Below are 19,856 nucleotides of genomic sequence, written 5' to 3'. Positions count from 1 at the left end.
TTATTTTGCTCCTTTGCACCCCATTATTTTTATTTCTACTTTGCACATTCTCCCATTGCAAATCTACCATTCCAGTGTTTTACTTGCTATATTGTATTTACTTTGCCACCATGGCCTTTTTGCCTTTACCTCCCTTATCTCACCTCATTTGCTCACATCGTATATAGACTTGTTTATACTATATTATTGACTGTATGTTTGTTTTACTCCATGTGTAACTCTGTGTCGTTGTATGTGTCGAACTGCTTTGCTTTATCTTGGCCAGGTCGCAATTGTAAATGAGAACTTGTTCTCAACTTGCCTACCTGGTTAAATAAAGGTGAAATAAAAATAAATAAAAATGTGGTTGTAATGCATTGTAAGACTTATCATAAGTATAGATTGTGTATAACCCATACTTAGTATCATTTTTTTATACACTGAAAATGTGCTACCTAGTGAGAGACATCATTTATTATAAACCCTGTTATTAGACATAAATGATCATGCATGGCTATAACAAGTCATAATGTAAAAATGTTACCAAAACAAGTATTTTTCTAACTGCCTTTTCCTGGTAAGACAATGAATATCTATGTCAATACCCCAGAGGTTAGCAGTACACAGAGGCACAGATTACGTGGTGTGCCATAATGGTTGAGTGAGCTCATCTTTGAGTTTCAGTAAGAACACTTCCACCAGAACAGTTCAGAGTAGACTTGTTAAGCTTGAAGGTGAGATAGTGCCCAGTTGAGTGGCTAGCAGCCACAGGGTGCTGGAGAGGATCTTGGAATTATGTTTAGGCTACACCTAACAATGGATTACTACACACCGTAGCCTACACCTGAGAGTAATAGTGGGTCTCAGACACATTTGATCCTAGACCCTGGCCTGATCAGGGCTATGTATTTGCCTTGATTTGATTACATCAGAGATTATTGTGATCTAGTGTAAAACTTGATTAATCCTAACTTGTTATCCTATGATTACATTATTTTTGGCATATTGTTATAAATAAAGAATAGGCAGAATATCAATATAATAAAATATATTTTATATTAAAAGTCTATTAAAAGTAGTGCATATGGCCCAGTACATCATTGGGCCCAAGCTTTCTTCCATCCAGGACCTATATACCAGTCAGAGGAAGGCCCTAAAAGTTGTCAAAGACTCCAGCCACCCTGGTCATAGATTGTTCTCTCTGCTACTGCACGGAAAGCGGTACCAGAGCGCCAAGTCTAGGTCCAAAAGGCTTCTTAACAGCTTCTAACCCCAGCTTCTACCCCCCACCCCCTCTTTTACGCTGCTGCTACTCTGTGTTTATTATCTATGCATAGTCACTTTAACTCTACCTACATGTACATATTACCTCAATTACCTCAACTAACTGTGCCCCCGCACATTGACTCTGTACCGGTACCCTCTGTATATAGCCTCGCTGTTGTTATTTACTGCTGCTCTTTAATTATTTGTTAATTATTTTTTTATTTTTTAACTTAACCAACAATGCAGTTTTAAGAAAAATAAGTGTTAAGGGCTTGTAAGTAAGCATTTCACTGTAAAGTCTACTACACCTGTTGTATTCGGCACATGTGACAAATAACGTTTGATTTGATTTGATTAGTGGAGTAAATTAATGTGTTCTCTTCTCATAACAGAATAGAAATAACCACTTCAGCTATAGGCTATTCTAGAGAGATCATTCACTACTTCTTGAGAGAATTGAATTCACAGTAGTGTTGCCCTATGTCTATGTCATTAAATCTATTACTCTCCTAAACCAGACATTGTCTTCTGAAATGTAATAGTCTTTTATCACCTCAATGTGTAGGCAAAAGGATTTTAACTCTTAGTTTACATCTTTCTATCTATAATATTATGACACCCAGGTCAGCACCTCACTACAGTTACGCTGGCATTGTCCCCATCTAAGTTAGTATCCCGCTAAATATAGACCGACCAAAGCTTCTTAAGTTAGAAACCACATAAGTTCCTTTCCGTGAGCAGCATCCATGAATGAGCACACAGACACTTACTTAAGAGAAAATCCCTGATGTGCGTTTTAATTCTAGATGAGGCATTACGTGATTGTGTCAGAGAATGTCTTCTGGTGTGACGCAGGTGTCGGAGCTGCTCAGTCCCACCAGGGACCTGGAGAGAATTGGAAACACTACAGGGAAGCACACACAGGGAAAGAACACAGTCTTAGCATCATCTTACAGCGGCCTTAGCTCCCTGCTCAGCCACACTGTGTAGTAGGGACAACCCAACGCAGCAGCCGCCAACATGTGTGACATGGGGGGATTGGATAATCTGGTGGCGAACACGGCCTACCTTAAGGGGGGTGACGAAAAAGAGATGAGGAAGAGGCGGCGTAGCCTGTCCCTGCCCAAGCCAGAACAGTGTGTGTCCATCCGCGCCACGGTTGGGAAAGAATTTGAGATGCTCTGCGAGAGGCAGCCCATAGGCAAGAAGTTCTTCCGGCAGTTCCTCCTGGAGTCCAACCCGCAGTACGTGGCGGCCGCAGAGTTCCTGGACGAGTTAATCGACTGGGATCTGGCAGAAGGCGCTGGCAAAGATAAGGCGAGGATGAACATCATCAACAAGTTCTGCAAGGCTGACTCCAAGAACTTCCTGTCCTACCTGACGGGAGAGGTAGCGGACAAGTGCAAGGCGGTGTCGGACAAGGACTTTGAAGACGTGATGATGGGCAAGGTGAAAGATGCCACGCGGGAGTACCTGAAGGAAAAGCCCTTCACAGAGTACCAGACCAGCCCTAACTTTGACAAGTTCCTGCAGTGGAAAGAGTACGAGAAACAGAAAATCACTGATAAGTATTTCTATGAGTTCAGGACCCTGGGTAAGGGAGGCTTTGGAGAGGTAAGTCCACACAAAGTCTACAGTGCAGCTGCCTAACTGAAAACGGTAGTGAAATATTACAGTTCTAAAATGTAAACTTAAAAACGGCTTTAGCACTTTTCTAAGGGTATGCAACAGTTACAGTGAGAATGGGGATGGTACAAATACAAATGAAGAAGTCACTAAAAGGGATAATTGTTTGTACCTCATCTAACTACATACTGCCCGGCTAACACATTTGGTTCCTTGAAAGTCATGGGAATGTTCCATTTTTGGTTTCCAATTGGTTCTGGGAACGAAGTTTCCTGACCTGTAAAACTTATTCTGAGAACGGAATAAAACATTTAACCTGTTCTGGGAACATACATTTTTAGGTTGCAGGAAGGTTCTGAGAACATTTTACTATGGTTCCCTGAACGTTTTCCCGGGAGGTTTTATTAACGTTCTGATAACGTGTTTCTATAAGACTTTTAATAACACTGCTAGTTTATTTTGAGTCTCCAAGCACAGATAGGACACATGGAAATTCCTTTGCTCAGGCATTAATCATGCAAACACGTTTATTTTTTATTGTGACATGGCGTCAGTGAGATTATGTTGTTATTCTGTTGTCTATCCATGGAATTTGTCCACAACTCATACAAAGCTGTTAATTTTAGTCTATTCAAACAGACCCCATTTCAAAGGAAACAAGTACTCATTAAGTGGGCGCGGGAAACCTGTAGGAAACATTAATCTGTAATACTGAACAGAAGAGAAAAAAAAATCTTAACATTCTCTGAACTATTTGAGAAAATTCCCAATGTCAACCAAGTTGGAGAATCTTCCTAGAACGTTACCAACATTTTAATTAAATGTAACCGTGTTTTAACTTTTAGGAAATGTTCTGTTAAATTAATGAAATTAATCAAAAATTCTAAAATAATGGCTTTAAACTATATAACTGATCAATTCACCAACATACCAGGTCATTTAATGCTTAAAAACAAAAACAAAGTGGATGAGTAAGATATTTGGCTACAGAAGTACCATTTCTTACCGATCTCTACAGCTTCTGTCCAAAAACAAACCCAGTGAAATGACGTCAACACTACTGGAGGAGTTCCTGGCTAGCTAAAGTGGCTAGCTTAGCTAAAAAAACTAGCGACGACGGTCGCGGCGTGCATGACCAGAATGGCACATCGATGAACCACCAAAGACACACCCCATTTCTGTTTAAAAATTAAGAAAGGGGCGGAGTTTTTGAATTTTTCTGTGCCCAATGTCGACCATTAAATGTGCTGAGAATGTTCCAAAAGTAAGCAACGATCCTGCACCATTCCCAGAAAGTTGTGTAAATGTGTATGCAAAACCATAGGACAACCACGCCCTCACCAAGCTCGAAGAAACATGTGATTCTCAGAACGTTTTGTTCTAGCTGGGTGATCTTAACATACATTTATCAAACATATTTGTTTTAGTCCCTGCCTATCTCTCTGCATAGGTGTGTGCCGTGCAGGTGAAAAACTCAGGCCAGATGTACGCCTGCAAAAAGCTGTGCAAGAAGCGTCTGAAGCAGAAGAATGGTGAGGGCATGGCACTGCTGGAGAAGCAGATCCTGGAGAAGGTTAACAGCCTGTTCCTGGTGAACCTGTCCTATGCCTACGACTCCAAGACCCACCTGTGCCTCGTCATGACCCTGATGAATGGCGGCGACCTCAGGTACCATATCTATAACATTGGTGAAAAAGGCCTTGAAATAGGCCGCATCAATTACTACATTGCACAGGTCACCACAGGAATCCTCCACCTACACGCCATGGATATAGCGTACCGAGACATGAAGCCAGAGAACGTGCTACTGGACAGCTTCGGCCAGTGTCGACTCTCGGATCTGGGGTTGGCCGTGGAGCTGCCTGGCGAAAAGACCATCAATCAAAAGGTAAGAGCTCTGATAGGCTGAGATGAACTCCATCCTTGTTTTGGGGCGGCAGGTAGCCTAATGGTTAGAGCATTGGGCTAGTAACCAAAAGGTTGCTGGACCGAATCCCCCGAGCTGACAAGGTAAAAATCTGTCGTTCTGCCCCTGAACAAGGCAGTAAACCCACTTCCCCGGTCTGCCATCATTGTAAATAAGAATTTGTTCTTAACTGACTTGCCTAGTTAAATTTTAGAAAATGTTTAATTACTCTATGTTAACAATGATTGAGTTGTTTTTAGAGTTAGGGTGAGATGACATGCTATTTCATGTGAGATTACATAGGGATATATCTATGGATAGGGATCTATCCATAATACCAGGGTTTTACGTCATTACCGTCCCACTGGGCACAAACTGGTTGAATCAATGTTGTTTCAACGTAATTTGTGATGTATTGGAATCTACGTGGAAAAAGTCACCATTGTTTTGAGGGTGAAGTTTCCGCATGGTAACCAAATATCAACATAGACAAACCATGTATAAAATATGTTGAGTTTGTACCTTTAAAACAACGTCAGATCTTCAAAGTTATATCCATTATCAGACTAAAACAATAGGCTGGGTCACACCTCCACACCTCTTGAGTATGTTGAGAGATCTCCACTTAAAAACTAGATAGATTCACTGTTGCTATTGAAGTCATTCCAAAGGGTATAGATTTAACAGAGCAAATTAAATGTGACCATACTTTATCACTCGTATATTATCATTAATTATGCTACTTAGCATTTGCAAAGTCATCAACGGCTGAAGTTAACTAAAAATAGCTGAAACAATAGGCCTAAGGTTTCAGGCTCTGGTTGATTTAAAATGTTATGATATTTAATGATACACAACCAAATATCAACATTTGAAAGAGATGTTTCTTCTGCTTGGATAGTTCCACCTGTGACACTGACTTAGTCTGGCTGTAATTCCAGTTTGTCTACAAATTAATAATTGACATGTTGGATTCGCAAACAAAAATCTATTCAAGAATAGGACTAAATCACATCAAACTATTTAAAGTTTGATTTGATTTAGTCTTCTTCTTCAACTTAGACGTTTGGTTGAGATGAAGACGTGAATCCAACAATAAATCATTCATTTGTAAACAAACAGCAATTCAATTCAGTGGCACAGATGAACCTATCCAATAAGAAGATACATCTCTGAAATAGAACAAATAGCCTGACAAGTTAACCAATTATATGTTGAATTCACGTCTCCAACTCAACCAAAAATAAAAGTTAAAGAATGGGATTAAGCCAGTGGCTCAGATGGAACAATCTCCTTTAAATGTTGATATTTGGTTGCATTGTCAACCAAACACTATTCAATGTTACTTTTGTGATACACTAAATATCCTAAAGTTAATGTAACATTCAACCTTAAGATGAATAACACATCCATGGCCACATTTTGAGATTACTGTAAATATACTATACTATTACTTCCTATGTAATCATATAAAGTGTGCATGTTTAATATAGCATGCATAGGTCCCTCCAGGTCTGTGGAGATCTTCACAATTGCTGTACTAATCTGTGAAGAATCTCAAAGGGAATTGATCACTTGCACCATGTAATTTTAATGTTATCTCCACTGCAATCCAGGTCATTTGGTTCTGCTATTAGATTAAGAGCAGTGATAACACATTCATCTGAACTAATTATCTAACATTGTATTCCCATTTGAACATTGCTGTGCTTTTAAGTGGTTGAAAGTGCAGTGACATTTGGATGACAACTATACCAAAATGTTTTTCCATTGGATTTTGGTTGTGCTTTTAGGTGGTTGAAAGAAAGCATAGTGATAACACATTGGAAATTCAACTAACTTTTGCCTGTCTTTTTGAGTGGGTGAATATAGATTGTAGTCTCACCTCTCAACCAAATATAACTCAATTCTCCACATTGAAATGACGTGGTGTGCCCAGTGGGATGTGACCTGTTCCACGTTAGTTATGTCCATGACATTGACCTCTCTGTCACTGTCTATGACTCAGTCTCCCTATTGATCCATAGAAGGGACACTTCTATCCTCACTCATATACAGCCGACACCTGATTAATGCAATGACATACAAATATCTGAGGAGCCAATAAAAAGGTTTGCCTATATGTGAATTGGAACTGGTCCGTGAACTACAACACACTTCACTCTCATTAACCTTCAGTCACTCACTCACTGTTGAGTGAGACATTGGGGCCTAAAACAGGCTTGTCCCATTGGGGCCTAAAACAGGCTTGTCCCATTGGGGCCTAAAACAGGCTTGTCCAATTGGGGCCTTAAACAGGCTTGTCCCATTAGGGATTGGCCTTGGTCAAGGGGCTCAGTGCATTAGCCCACAGCCCACTAATCTTAGCATTACTCAGAGGTGGCTGGGATCTATCTGCGAGGAGAGGCTCAGTCCTAGTGGGTATCCACTCAGTGGAGAGTGGTGCAGCCCAGGGGGGGGTCAGATCAGGACATGGCCTCAATAGAGGGCCTACTAGAGGCTGGTGCAGGGGAAACCTGGTGCAGGCATGTGGTGCTGATGTTACGAAAGAGAATTCAGGGATACAAGGTCCCTGATAAAAGGCATGAGGAGCATAAGGGTAGATTGGCCTATGTAAGGGTAGAATCAAAAAAACATTTGTAACAGTATTTTGTATTGGAATTTCACAATTTTCACCCATATTAAGAGATACAACAACAGAGACAAAGCAACAAGTAAAAAAAAAACAGCACTCACTTACACATACCTACGTATATATATATATATATATATATATATATATATATATATATATATATATATATATATATATATATATATATATATATATATATATATATATATATATACACATACATATACACACATACATACATATACACATATATAGACATACATACATACATACCCACATACATACAGTGGGGCAAAAAAGTATTAAGTCAGCCACCAATTGTGCAAATTCTCCCACTTAAAAAGATGAGAGAGGCCTGTAATTTTCATCATAGGTACACTTCAACTATGACAGACAAAATGAGAGAAAAAAAATCACATTGTAGGATTTTTTATGAATTTATTTGCAAATTATGGTGGAAAATAAGTATTTGGTCAATAACAAAAGTTTATCTCAATACTTTGTTATATACCCTTTGTTGGCAATGACAGAGGTCAAACGTTTTCTGTAAGTCTTCACAAGGTTTTCACACACTGTTGCTGGTATTTTGGCCCATTCCTGCATGCAGATCTCCTCTAGAGCAGTGATGTTTTGGGGCTGTTGCTGGGCAAAACGGACTTTCAACTCCCTCCAAAGATTTTCTATGGGGTTGAGATCTGGAGACTGGCTAGGCCACTCCAGGACATTGAAATGCTTCTTACGAAGCCACTTCTTCGTTGCCCGGGCGGTGTGTTTGGGATCATTGTCATGCTGAAAGACCCAGCCACGTTTCATCTTCAATGCCCTTGCAGATGGAAGGAGGTTTTCACTCAAAATCTCACGATACATGGCCCCATTCATTCTTTCCTTTACACGGATCAGTCGTCCTGGTCCCTTTGCAGAAAAACAGCCCCAAAGCATTATGTTTCCACCCCAATGCTTCACTGTAGGTATGGTGTTCTTTGGATGCAACTCAGCATTCTTTGTCCTCCAAACACGATGAGTTGAGTTTTTACCAAAAAGTTATATTTTGGTTTCATCTGACCATATGACATTCTCCCAATCTTCTTCTGGATCATCCAAATGCTCTCTAGCAAACTTCAGACGGGCCTGGACATGTACTGGCTTAAGCAGGGGGACACGTCTGGCACTGCAGGATTTGAGTCCCTGGCGGCGTAGTGTGTTACTGATGGTAGGCTTTGTTACTTTGGTCCCAGCTCTCTGCAGGTCATTCACTAGGTCCCCAAGTGTGGTTCTGGGATTTTTGCTCACCGTTCTTGTGATCATTTTGACCCCACGGTGTGAGATCTTGCGTGGAGCCCCAGATCGAGGGAGATTATCAGTGGTCTTGTATGTCTTCCATTTCCTAATAATTGCTCCCACAGTTGATTTCTTCAAACCAAGCTGCTTACCTATTGCAGATTCAGTCTTCCCAGCCTGGTGCAGGTCTACAATTTTGTTTCTGGTGTCCTTTGACAGCTCTTTGGTCTTGGCCATAGTGGAGTTTGGAGTGTGACTGTTTGAGGTTGTGGACAGGTGTCTTTTATACTGATAACAAGTTCAAACAGGTGCCATTAATACAGGTAACGAGTGGAGGACAGAGGAGCCTCTTAAAGAAGAAGTTACAGGTCTGTGAGAGCCAGAAATCTTGTTTGTTTGTAGGTGACCAAATACTTATTTTCCACCATAATTTGCAAATAAATTAATTAAAAAATCCTACAATGTGATTTTCTGGATTTGTTTTCTCATTTTGTCTGTCATAGTTGAAGTGTACCTATGATGAAAATTACAGGCCTCTTTCATCTTTTTAAGTGGGAGAACTTGCACAATTGGTGGCTGACTAAATACTTTTTTTGCCCCACTGTACATACATACATACCACACACACCCATACATACGTACACCATTTTCCTCTTCCCGCTCGGTGCTTCTCTCACCCCATGCCAATCATTGCATCTCTCAATACATACATTTTAAACAAACTTACAAACAGAAATTAAACAAAAAAGCTCATTTTAAACCAAGAAGTTAGGTTCCACACATGGAAAGTACAGTGTAGTTCTGAAATACATAGATCCCCGCCATTCTAAGAGAATCCTTGCAGGGTAGAATCAATTAATAAATCAATCAAAAGTTGTGCTATGCCACAACCAATTTGCCATGCATTAGCTTAACTAAGTGGAGCATTGTGCTCTAGTCCAAAGTTGATTTAACACAGAACATTTTGTTGCTATGATATGGAACCTTAGAACTAGGTCTAACCCCTCACTTCTCTTTCTCTGTTTCCTTCTCTGTCATCAAACCTCTGTCCTCTCCTCCTCCCCTCCTCCCTCTCCTCAGGCTGGCACAAGTGGCTACATGGCCCCAGAGATCCTGAAGAAAGAGCCTTACCGGATGTCAGTGGACTGGTGGGCACTAGGCTGCAGTATCTACGAGATGGTGGCAGCTCGCCTGCCCTTCAAGGACTATAAGGAGAAGGTGCAGAAGGAGGAGGTGGCACGGCGCACCCTCGAGGATGAATGCAAGTACGAGCACAAGAACTTTGACGAGGGCACCAAAGCCATCATCAACCTCTTCCTCAAGAAGAAAATTGATGAGCGTCTGGGATGCAGGACCAAGTAAGAGCTGACCGCAGTTTCAGCCCAGAGATATTCCTGACTACATGGCCGAACCAGGAACAACTCTAGGGCCCTCTAGAGGTTTTCCTGGTCAGTTCTAGGTATCACATAAGGTGGTTTTGGGGGGGGTGTGTATATTTCTCTGACTTCAGTGTGTTTCTCTGTTATCCAGGAATGAGGACCCAAGGAAGCATGAGTGGTTCAAAGGCATTAACTTCCCTCGACTGGAGGCGGGGCTGATCGACCCACCATGGGTCCCCAAGCCCAACGTGGTCTACGCCAAAGACACGGGGGACATCAAAGATTTCTCTGAGATTAAGGGTGTCGTGTTTGACGACAAAGATGACAAATTCTTCAAGGAGTTCAACACGGGGGCTGTGCCCATTGCATGGCAACTGGAAATGATTGACAGCGGACTTTTTGACGAGCTGAACGACCCCAACAGGAAAGAGTCAGCCGCTGGATTGGACGACGAGGAGAAGAAATCAAAATCCTGCACGCTTTTATAAAATCTCCTCTATACTATAGTTAGCTTTGAAAATGACAAAAGTCCTATCTCATTAAGAACATTGTGACGATAATCATAGCCACAAAAAAATATGTGAAGTGGTAGTAAAATCCAGAGCCAGGTCAAGACACATATTTCCACCACTTCACACATTTTTTTGTGGATATGATTCTTCCTGCTCTATGACATTGTAATGATCATGATAAGCCACAGCACTTACGATGATATCAGGAATCGATAAGGTGATTTTGTCTATATCAATGGGCAGGGTCAGTGTCTGTGGTAGAATCAACAGGAAAAAGCTAGACTAGAGCTGGAATGGGGACTGTGCTTTACAGGCACTGGCAGAGTTGCGGTAGCAGGCTTATACCACAAGGTGTCCCCAGATATCTAGATATGTGGATATTCACAAGTCTTCTCAATATTGTTGACCTGCTTGAAAAGTCTTGCCTTTTTTTAAAAATGCATCGATCACCTGTGCATTTTTGAGTGAGATGTGGTTTTATTGGATTGCAAAGCTTTAACTCTTAAAGCCTTAGAGAGCATGAACTCTCACTTCTTCACCACTATATTCCAATGACCAACAAACTCCCAAACCACATTTTGACAAATGTATAATAGACCTGTAAAATGGATCTCACTGTGTTCAGTCTTATAAGCTATTTTGTAATAGTGATATGTAGGGTTTCTTTCAAGTGCACTATAACAATGTATATGCTAACTTATTTTCACCCATTAGTTACATTTAAAGGCCCAATGCAGCTGTGTTTATATCAATATCAAATCATTTCTGGGTAACAATGATGTACCTTACTGTAATAGTATTCCATTAAAATGAACAAAAATAGATTTTTACCAAATAACTATTTCTCAAGCAAGAATGTTGCTAGGACTGTCTGGGAGTGGTCTGAGTGGGGTGGGAAAACTGAAAACTAGCTGTTATTGGCAGAGATGTTTGGAACTCTCTTTGTAATTGGTGATGTCACCAGGCAAGCCAAAAGTCCCGCCCATGCAAACCTGCTGATTAGATCCTGTGTAGATTGTATTTTCAACAAGCAACTATCAGGAAATAATACTGATCAAACTGTGTTAGTTTCATCAGCTGTTGCACAATATAATACAAAACACAGGAAAAAACATAATTTTGACTGCACTGGGCCTTTACGAATGTGTGCGCACCACAATGCACCTTACTAATTAAGCATGTTCATTTAATTAAGAGACCGAGATGATCATAGAGGATTTTGGTGTCTGTGTGGACATTATAGTCTTTGTATGAGTTGAATGGATCTCAGAAGAATGTTCAATCAAAAGCTGGTCCTTGTTTGTGCTTGTGTCTTTGTTACGTTGAGCTTCTTGAAGTGACATTTGATTTGCAATTCTTACAGTGTACATCTCTCTTTCTTTTTTTGACAGGATTGGGGATTCTTGTGGTATGTGTATGCTGAATGGAAAGGTGAAAATTGTTGAAAATCAAAGAAATAATGAATGCTTTTTATATATTTATCTTTGTGAATGTTCTTTTTATATCCCTGTATAATCTGTGTATTATCTGTTTAAATTTAACCTCAAGTACCCTTTTCTCTGCCTGAATTTCTCCCACTTGATTTGAGAGCCCGTATGTTTAATGTCACAGTCTTTTGCCCTAGCGAATTCACCTCCAACCGCCTCAATACTCACAATACAGATATCATCTAACCCTGCTAATTGCATCCATCTTCCACCATTCAACACTCAGATCAGATTTCAACCCGTTTATGTTTTCATAACATATTACTGCCAGGGCTCCATCTTTAATCCGATAAATATCCTTTACTAATGGATGGAAAACCCAAACTCTGGCGTGCAAGTCTTACAGTTCGGCGAAACACAGACAAATGTGTGGGACATAAACCTGTGCGGTGCTAAATCCTGTGAGCGGCGACCTAACAGGACTGAGATGTTCTGTTGGCGCGTGTCTTCCTGCGAATTAGAAGGGGTTCAGATAGAAACCCAAGACACAGCCGGAGCCTCATCACACTTAATGGCAGGCGAGGGAGTCATCTGTGGATGACGTGTTGACAACATCAACCCGTCGTCAGGTCTCGTGGAGACATGTTTTTATCAGGCGCCTATGACCTTCAACAAATGTTTAGTCCCTGGGCCTTTTGGAGCAAGGAGTGCAACTGTGGCCTTCCAACGCTGCACCTGCTGCAACCTCGGCCTCCACATGTACACACTCCTGTCCTACAGACACACACACACAGACACACACACCTGTTACCTCTGTTGTGGCAGTGGGTATTAGAGATCAAAGCGGGACAGGGTGTAATTTGGGATATGTGTTTGGTACGTGCTTATGCACAGGATTAACTTCAAAGGGCTGCAACACATTTCAGCTCTGGCATCTCCAGGGTGTTACCCCCTTTTCCTCCTGAGGAATCAGTGTGTTTGCATGTGTGTGTGTTTGCCCCGTGTGTGTGCACATGCGTGTGTATAATATGCACATGCGTGTGTAGTCTAGGTGAGAAATGGGTAAACAGTAGACACAGAGCCTATTGTCTGTCCAGAGGGAGAGCCTAAGACAACCGCGTGGGAGGATGAGGAGGAGGGCTGGTCATGGCTACCTGTCTGACACTCCACTCCAGGCAGTTTACTTTACCACAGGGGAACTGTTTAGCTTTTGGTTTACATTAAATTTCTCCAGCTTCATTGCTTGAATTTTTTACATTTCCACAATTAAGTGAATTCCTACGCGCCATCCAACAGAAACATGGTGTCTGTGTCTGACGTGCTTCCCCTCCAAGGCCTAATGTGTTGTATCCATGAATCCAGACCCCAGAGCCCCCTGCCAGTATGGAGAAGAGGTCGGAGTAGCAGGCCTGGGAGACACAAAAACACGCGTATATGCATACACACACACACACATACTGCATCCTCTCTCTACCACGGTCCCAAATTACATCCTCCTTCTGCCACCATCACCTGTCACTTACAATAGAGACCTTTCCATCAAACACCAAATCCCAAGGAAACAGGTTGGTTGGAGCTCATCATAAGTTATTTATTGAATTCTGAAGTCTGAGTGTGTCTTGCCTCCAGAATGTAGGGTGGCAGAAGAACAACACATCAAAAGAGTGAGAGAGGATATATAATGATAGAGATACGTTATAGAGGAAACATTTTACGACTTATTCTCCTTTTCCTGAGTGCTGAGAAATGATGATGCATATGTTAGTGTAGGCATCATCAACATGCTACCTCTGAGGTTACTAGCAGAGCATTCTTTGGCAGTTAAGTGTGTGTGCGTGCGTGTATGCTTAAGAGATAGTAATAGTGTCTTGGATGCAGGTATGATTCCTCCCTGTCGGATCTGTCTCCCATAACCATAACACACAGTAAGATAAGTTGTCAGGTGCTACGCGTCTCCAGTTGTAATTTAATTATGCATTCTTTGTTGCGGTAGTAAAATGACTGAAGGTTGGCACAGCAGGCAGTCTGGACTGGATCCAAGGCCATCGCAGTGTGTGCACTCAGATCATGTCCCCTCACATGTCTCTACCTCACTTAACTTCACAGTGTGTGTGTGTGTGTGTGTGTGTGTGTGTGTGTGTGTGTGCGTGTGTGTGCACTCAGATCCTGTTCCTTCGCCTGTCTGTGCCTCACTTAACCTAACACTGTATACCCATGACCCAGGCAGCCTCACAGTGGAAATCTATTTTACTTTCATTTCAATCCCAGTCCATTCAGGGAATTTGATGGAAATTAAATTAATGAGTTTTAAAAAAAAGTTTTAATCTGTAACTATAGATACCTTTCTGTGCTTGAATTGATTTCATCCCACCTCTGAGCTGTTTTCCATGTCCACGGGTGAAAACAAGTAGGCCAAAATTGATGATCCTCAGCCACCCTTTAAGACTTTACAGTGCAGTACCGTGCCCAAGACCTGGATTCAAAAAATATTTGAAACCTTTCAAATACTCTGAGTGTTTACTCTAGCCAGCCATTAGTGCCATGTGGGCGGGGTTTGCCATTTTGGGAATAATCTATTGGTCTGTTAAGCCAGGAATGCTCAATAAAGCTCAGATAAAGTATTTGAAATTATTTCAAATTCTATTTGAACCCAGGTCTAATTCTCAGTCCCCTGTTAAGTTTACAGTTGAGAGGTCAGGTGCAGTACACTGCCCTCACTGTCTTATTTTGACAGATACACTAATTTAAGAATCACTACTTTGGTATCTGTGGCCCCATCTCGCTAGACTGTCGATCAGTTGGTATTTAGGTCCAACTGAGCTCAAGTTGCCTTTTCAATCACTGTAGCCGAACGCCTGTTGTAAATACTTTCACTGGTAGCATACCAATACCACATATCTAAGCTATGTGTAACTCAATCTGTCATATTTATAGTTCTGTTGAATTACGTTTTACATGCAAAGGCAAGCAAAGATACAGTAGTGTGCACTACAGATGAATGAACTAGACAGACCATTTTATATGAGAAACCACACACACACACACACACACACACACACACACACACACACACACACACACTGAGGCCAGGCAGAGCATGCATGTGTGTTGTGCTGAGAGCAGGCAGTGTGTGACACTCCCACTGCAAGGGGGTCAAGACTTCACAGCTGTGTAAGGAAGAACTCTGTCATATCCGGGTAAGCTGATAGGCTCCTCTTTACATATAGTGTATAGAGCATTGTGGAACCCATGGAAGGATGTTGTTCCCTAGAGGAACATACTGCATTGAAGGACTGGGTGTGGCACATTAAGGAGAGACTTGTCTGATGTCAGTCTGTCACCACCCTCAAAGTAGTGTTGTGTGACTGTATGTCATACTGTACATGTTATCAACATTATCCCTCTTTCACAAGTTATTGTTCCACATGATGAAATCGGGGAGGGGACTGTGGATCTGTCGCCATCCGTTAGTATGTTCGTTCGTCACACTCCATATCTCAGACAGCACTGGGATGATTTTGATGAAACTTTGATGAATGATACGTCTTGGCATAGAGATCCATAATTTACAAAATTACACTGATTGGCCCAAGATCAGTGTTGCATCATTCGTGGGGGAAGACGTGTTTATTGTTGCCTTGTTTACCATTTTGAGAGTTCACATTACTCGTGTGGCAACCCTATGGCCTGTATACAATGTACATCGACGTGACATTTCATTGTAGTGATCAGGGTTAGTCAGTATGGGTTAGAATTGTGTGATAGAATCTCACTCACTGTTATATCATTTTACTGATTAGCCATTTGTGTTACCAGATCTCCATGCTGTTTGTGGAAGGATCCGTTGGCCTTCCTCTGTGTGGAGGAGCGCAACCCTGGAGAGGCATTGCCAGATCTCCTCTCAGCATCACTCTGTAACAAACGTTGCCCCTGTGGGCCATTAGGAATAAAGCCATCGTCATGCTTTAGGGCGCAGCTGATAGGCCCTGACAGATTGAGTCCCCCTCTGGAGCTCAGCCTCTCTGCTCTCAGACATAATGGAGCTTTATTAGAACTCCAATCTCCCCAGAGAAACCTCGTTTCCCAGCATGACCTGCTCCACTCTTGGCCCCTGATTGGCTGACGGCCCCTGACGCTGTCCCGCCCATGCTCTGATTGGTCGAGGGGCTATCCCGCGGCAGAGGAAACCAATCCTGCGGCAGAGGAAATGGATAGGACACATGCAGTAAATCAGATGGGCCCGGGCATACCTCCAGCCAGGACAAAACACCCAAGGAAGCAAATTAGGTATTCGGACTCTTTAAAAGTCTCCAGTTTGCACAGCGGCATATAATCTCTTTAACTGAGATACACAGCTGTCTCTGTACGAAGTTCTCTCTAAGCCATACTGTAGCACTTACAGTACAGATATGCCAAAAACTACTTTGAGTGATCAAACTACCGGAAATCAGTCGATTTCAATGGAAGACGGAAACGCAAGGAGACATTAAGCGATTTAACCGTGGGCGACAAGAGACTAGGCAACCACAGTTTGTCAAAGCTGAACTTCATGAAATGAACAGCGATAAGCCCACTTGATAACCAATCAGAGGAAGGAGGGTCTTACAAATGAGCTTTGACACCATGCTGGAAAGGCCTACAACCCCCCCATGCTATTTTTATCCTGTACCCACAAAGAGAGATCTTGGAGGTTCCTTGCTACAAAGCAAAGCTTCTGGTATAGCCGTACTGTTAGGAGGGTTTGGCCCATTTAGACTGAAGTGGGTGTCTGGCCTGATGACAACCTGAGCCGTGACTGATTAATGGGCAGCGTTGATATGAGGTTTAACACAGACACACTGAGCTGTAGGGCCCACTCACCTAAACAGGATAGACCACAGAGTGACACATCTATTGGATAGACACTTTAGTCTGTCATAAGCATATAATTATGCTTATACAATAATCATTTAATAGGATCTCTATGGTCATATGCCTGATCTCTGTCACCTCACCAGGATCTGTGGTCCATCCAATGGAAGCTACACTGACACCCAGAGTGGTCAGGATGTGAGCAAGTCTTGCTTCCCTTCCTCTCGAATTGACTCTCTGTCTCTCAGGTCCTCTGTCACATATCCAGTCTCTCTTTGTATACTGTAGGCCTACTGTATCCTATGCGTGTAAAATAACAGACCATGATATGCAATGCTATGAGGTTTGTCTGCCAAGGAAACCTGCAACTGCAGCCTTTAAGCCCACTGTGATCTCTGAGATCTGCTTCCTGTGTTGTACAGTATGTTATAGGGGTGCTCTATCTCCCTCTACCTCTATGGTGGTGTGTATGGGAGGAGGGGATGGCGGTCTGAGGAACTTTCTTACATTCTTCACGCTAGACCTCCCTCACTGCACTCACAAGGCTTAAAAATCCCTGTTCTGCTTTCTGAGCGGTTAGTTACATAGTTACTAACAGATTGAACACCTGAGGGGTCATTTGCTCAAGGGCCTTTCCCGAGTTAAGACACCTCTGGATTACAATGATGGATATGTTTAAGGAACAGTCAAAGCTCTCTCTGTCTCTCTCTCTGTCTCTCTCTCTCTCTGTCTCTCTCTCTGTCTCTCTCTCTGTCTCTCTCTCTGTCTCTCTCTCTGTCTCTCTCTCTGTCTCTCTCTCTCTGTCTCTCTCTCTCTGTCTCTCTCTCTGTCTCTGTCTCTGTCTCTGTCTCTGTCTCTGTCTCTGTCTCTGTCTCTCTCTCTGTCTCTCTCTCTGTCTCTCTCTCTGTCTCTCTCTCTGTCTCTCTCTCTGTCTCTCTCTCTGTCTCTCTCTGCCTCTGTCTCTGTCTCTGTCTCTGTCTCTGTGTGTGTGTGTTTTGTTCTTAACTGATTTGCCTAGTTAAATAAAGGTAAAATAAATAAAAAATATATATGATTTCTTGCAGCTAAGTGGGCTACGTCATAACTCGCCATAGGGAAACACATTCTTGAATAAAGGCTTTCTGTATAGCAATACCTTGTGGCAATCCTGTATGTATGGGGATTGTAACGGTGGCTGTCAATAGTTCCTTCGGAGGTGGGTTTGATGTGGAGGTTTCAATAATCAGTCATACAAACACTAGCTGGAACACGTCAGGGGAAAGAGATTCGGTTGCACATACTCAACGTGAGGTGTAGTTTTTCCAGGAGGAGGTTGAAGGACAAGGATGAGGTGTGACTAGACGAAAGCATCCAGCAGGCTTTGGGACAAAATAAACAGTCTAAAGTAGATTTCCTACGTCCCCATGCAACCAAAATACCCTGTGTCTGTTGGCTGCCACTGAATGTGTGCTTTATACTCTCACACCTAGAAGAATGAACCACATATTTGGTGGGGGTGTGCTGCCAATCGTAGGTGTCCATACTTTGGAACGAATACAGAAGTACAGAAGTGGCCCCACTCTTAACCTCTGCAGCCATGGTTGATGCTAGCTCTCTGCTAGCTCTCTCTCCCCGAGGTAGCCTGTGCTGACTCTGTGGTAATGCTCACAGGCACAGCGGCAGTAAAGTGATCCACAAGCTATCAGCAGGCGATCAGATAGCAGGAGGGATATCAGTGCCATCTCAGGCATGTCCCAACTCCTGGGTTGGGCTGCATTCTCTCCATTACACTATACTGTATTTTGGGTAATGTTACGATACTACAGTACAAGTCAAAATCGGACCGCCAGACTGCCTATCAGGGGAGTGACTGTTCATCTTTGTGTTTTTGTAGTTGTTTTTTGTTTTCTCCAAGTTTCCTCTATGTCACCCAAACCAGATGTAGCAGCGCTATCTAGCATTCCCTGTCAACACAAATCAAAGAAAATGACTCCGAGATGCAGAGTTTCCCGAACCTGAAATATCCAGTCACGTTGAAACACAAACTGCAGCTCAGATTCTATTCAGATGGTATAGGCCTGGTCTTGAATAAAACACAAACTTCTTCTGCTCCAAACGGTTTTACACTTTTTAAGAACAAGGCATAACACTGTCTGACTTGGCCCCCACCCCCATATGCCAAAGTTTATCATACAAGTTTCTCTTTGTATCCATTTTTAAACATTAAGGAAAATAATTGAGCCTTTGTATGAGGGAGGTTGTTTATACAACAGCGCCATCACCAGGAACAAGAGAAAGACCCCGCTCGGAGTCTGGGGGCTGGGGACAAGAGGTGGAAGAGGGAGAGACTCTGAGTCTGGGGGCTGGGGGCTGGGGACTAGAGGTGGAAGAGGGAGAGACTCTGAGTCTGGAGGCTGGGGGCTGGGGGCTAAAGGTGGAAGAGGGAGAAAAATGAGCTATTTGAGTGACAGTAATTTAGGAACCTGGGCTTTTTATGATTTTCCTGCTTTAAGGAAAACATGCAGTTCTGGGTACAGCACTTGGGACCAAATCAAAAGCGTATTTTTCCTTGTCAGATTTTGTGTGTGAGGGTTATACATCTCCTGTCTATTTGTGTGTGAGGGTTATACATCTCCTGTCTATTTGTGTGTGAGGGTTATACATCTCCTGTCTATTTGTGTGTGAGGGTTATACATCTCCTGTCTATTTGTGTGTGAGGGTTATACATCTCCTGTCTATTTGTGTGTGAGGGTTATATATCTCCTGTCTATTTGTGTGCGACTGTGCGTGCACTCGGCGAGTGTGTACATGCGTGTGTCTGCCCATGCGTGTGTGATGCGTGTGTACTCAAAGAGATTAAACACTTTGTCAAAGCATGAAAAACTCAAGACTCACATTATCATGTTCATCTGGGTCCTCTGGTCTGGAGAAATCAACATGTAAGCATGTACTGTATCACAGTTCTCTGAGTCATGAGAGGTTCACACAAACTGCTTGCAAAATTGTACTACATCTGTT

General features: G+C 42.4%; 1 protein-coding gene across 2 annotated transcripts; it reads left to right on the top strand.

Moving 5' to 3' along the window:
• Positions 1–2,081: 2,081 nt before the first annotated feature.
• Positions 2,082–12,131, top strand: LOC110507615 (rhodopsin kinase grk7a-like). Of its 2 annotated transcripts, none has more exons than XM_021587715.3 (4): positions 2,082–2,859; positions 4,322–4,759; positions 9,771–10,048; positions 10,221–12,131. In XM_021587715.3, the coding sequence occupies exons 1-4, from the start codon at positions 2,266–2,268 to the stop codon at positions 10,555–10,557; spliced, it is 1,647 nt and encodes a 548-aa protein (XP_021443390.2). In that variant the 5' UTR covers positions 2,082–2,265; the 3' UTR covers positions 10,558–12,131. The 2 variants fall into 2 exon arrangements, 1 of the variants encoding a protein (XP_021443390.2); XR_002471151.3 differs by having other exon boundaries at positions 2,116–2,859; positions 9,771–10,138.
• The last annotated feature ends 7,725 nt before the right edge of the window (positions 12,132–19,856 follow it).

This window comes from Oncorhynchus mykiss, chromosome 27, assembly GCF_057628025.1.
Source record: "Oncorhynchus mykiss isolate SJ-2025 chromosome 27, ASM5762802v1, whole genome shotgun sequence".
Lineage (NCBI taxonomy): Eukaryota > Metazoa > Chordata > Actinopteri > Salmoniformes > Salmonidae > Oncorhynchus > Oncorhynchus mykiss.
This window is presented reverse-complemented; position numbering and strand designations above follow the sequence as displayed.

Excerpts from the sequence above, each read along its gene's own strand:
- LOC110507615 (XM_021587715.3), top strand. The coding sequence starts at position 2,266 with ATGTGTGACATGGGGGGATTGGATAATCTGGTGGCGAACACGGCCTAC. Across the intron at positions 2,860-4,321 it reads GTAAGGGAGGCTTTGGAGAG|GTGTGTGCCGTGCAGGTGAA; the intron begins GTAAGTCCACAC and ends CTCTCTGCATAG. Across the intron at positions 10,049-10,220 it reads CGTCTGGGATGCAGGACCAA|GAATGAGGACCCAAGGAAGC; the intron begins GTAAGAGCTGAC and ends TCTGTTATCCAG.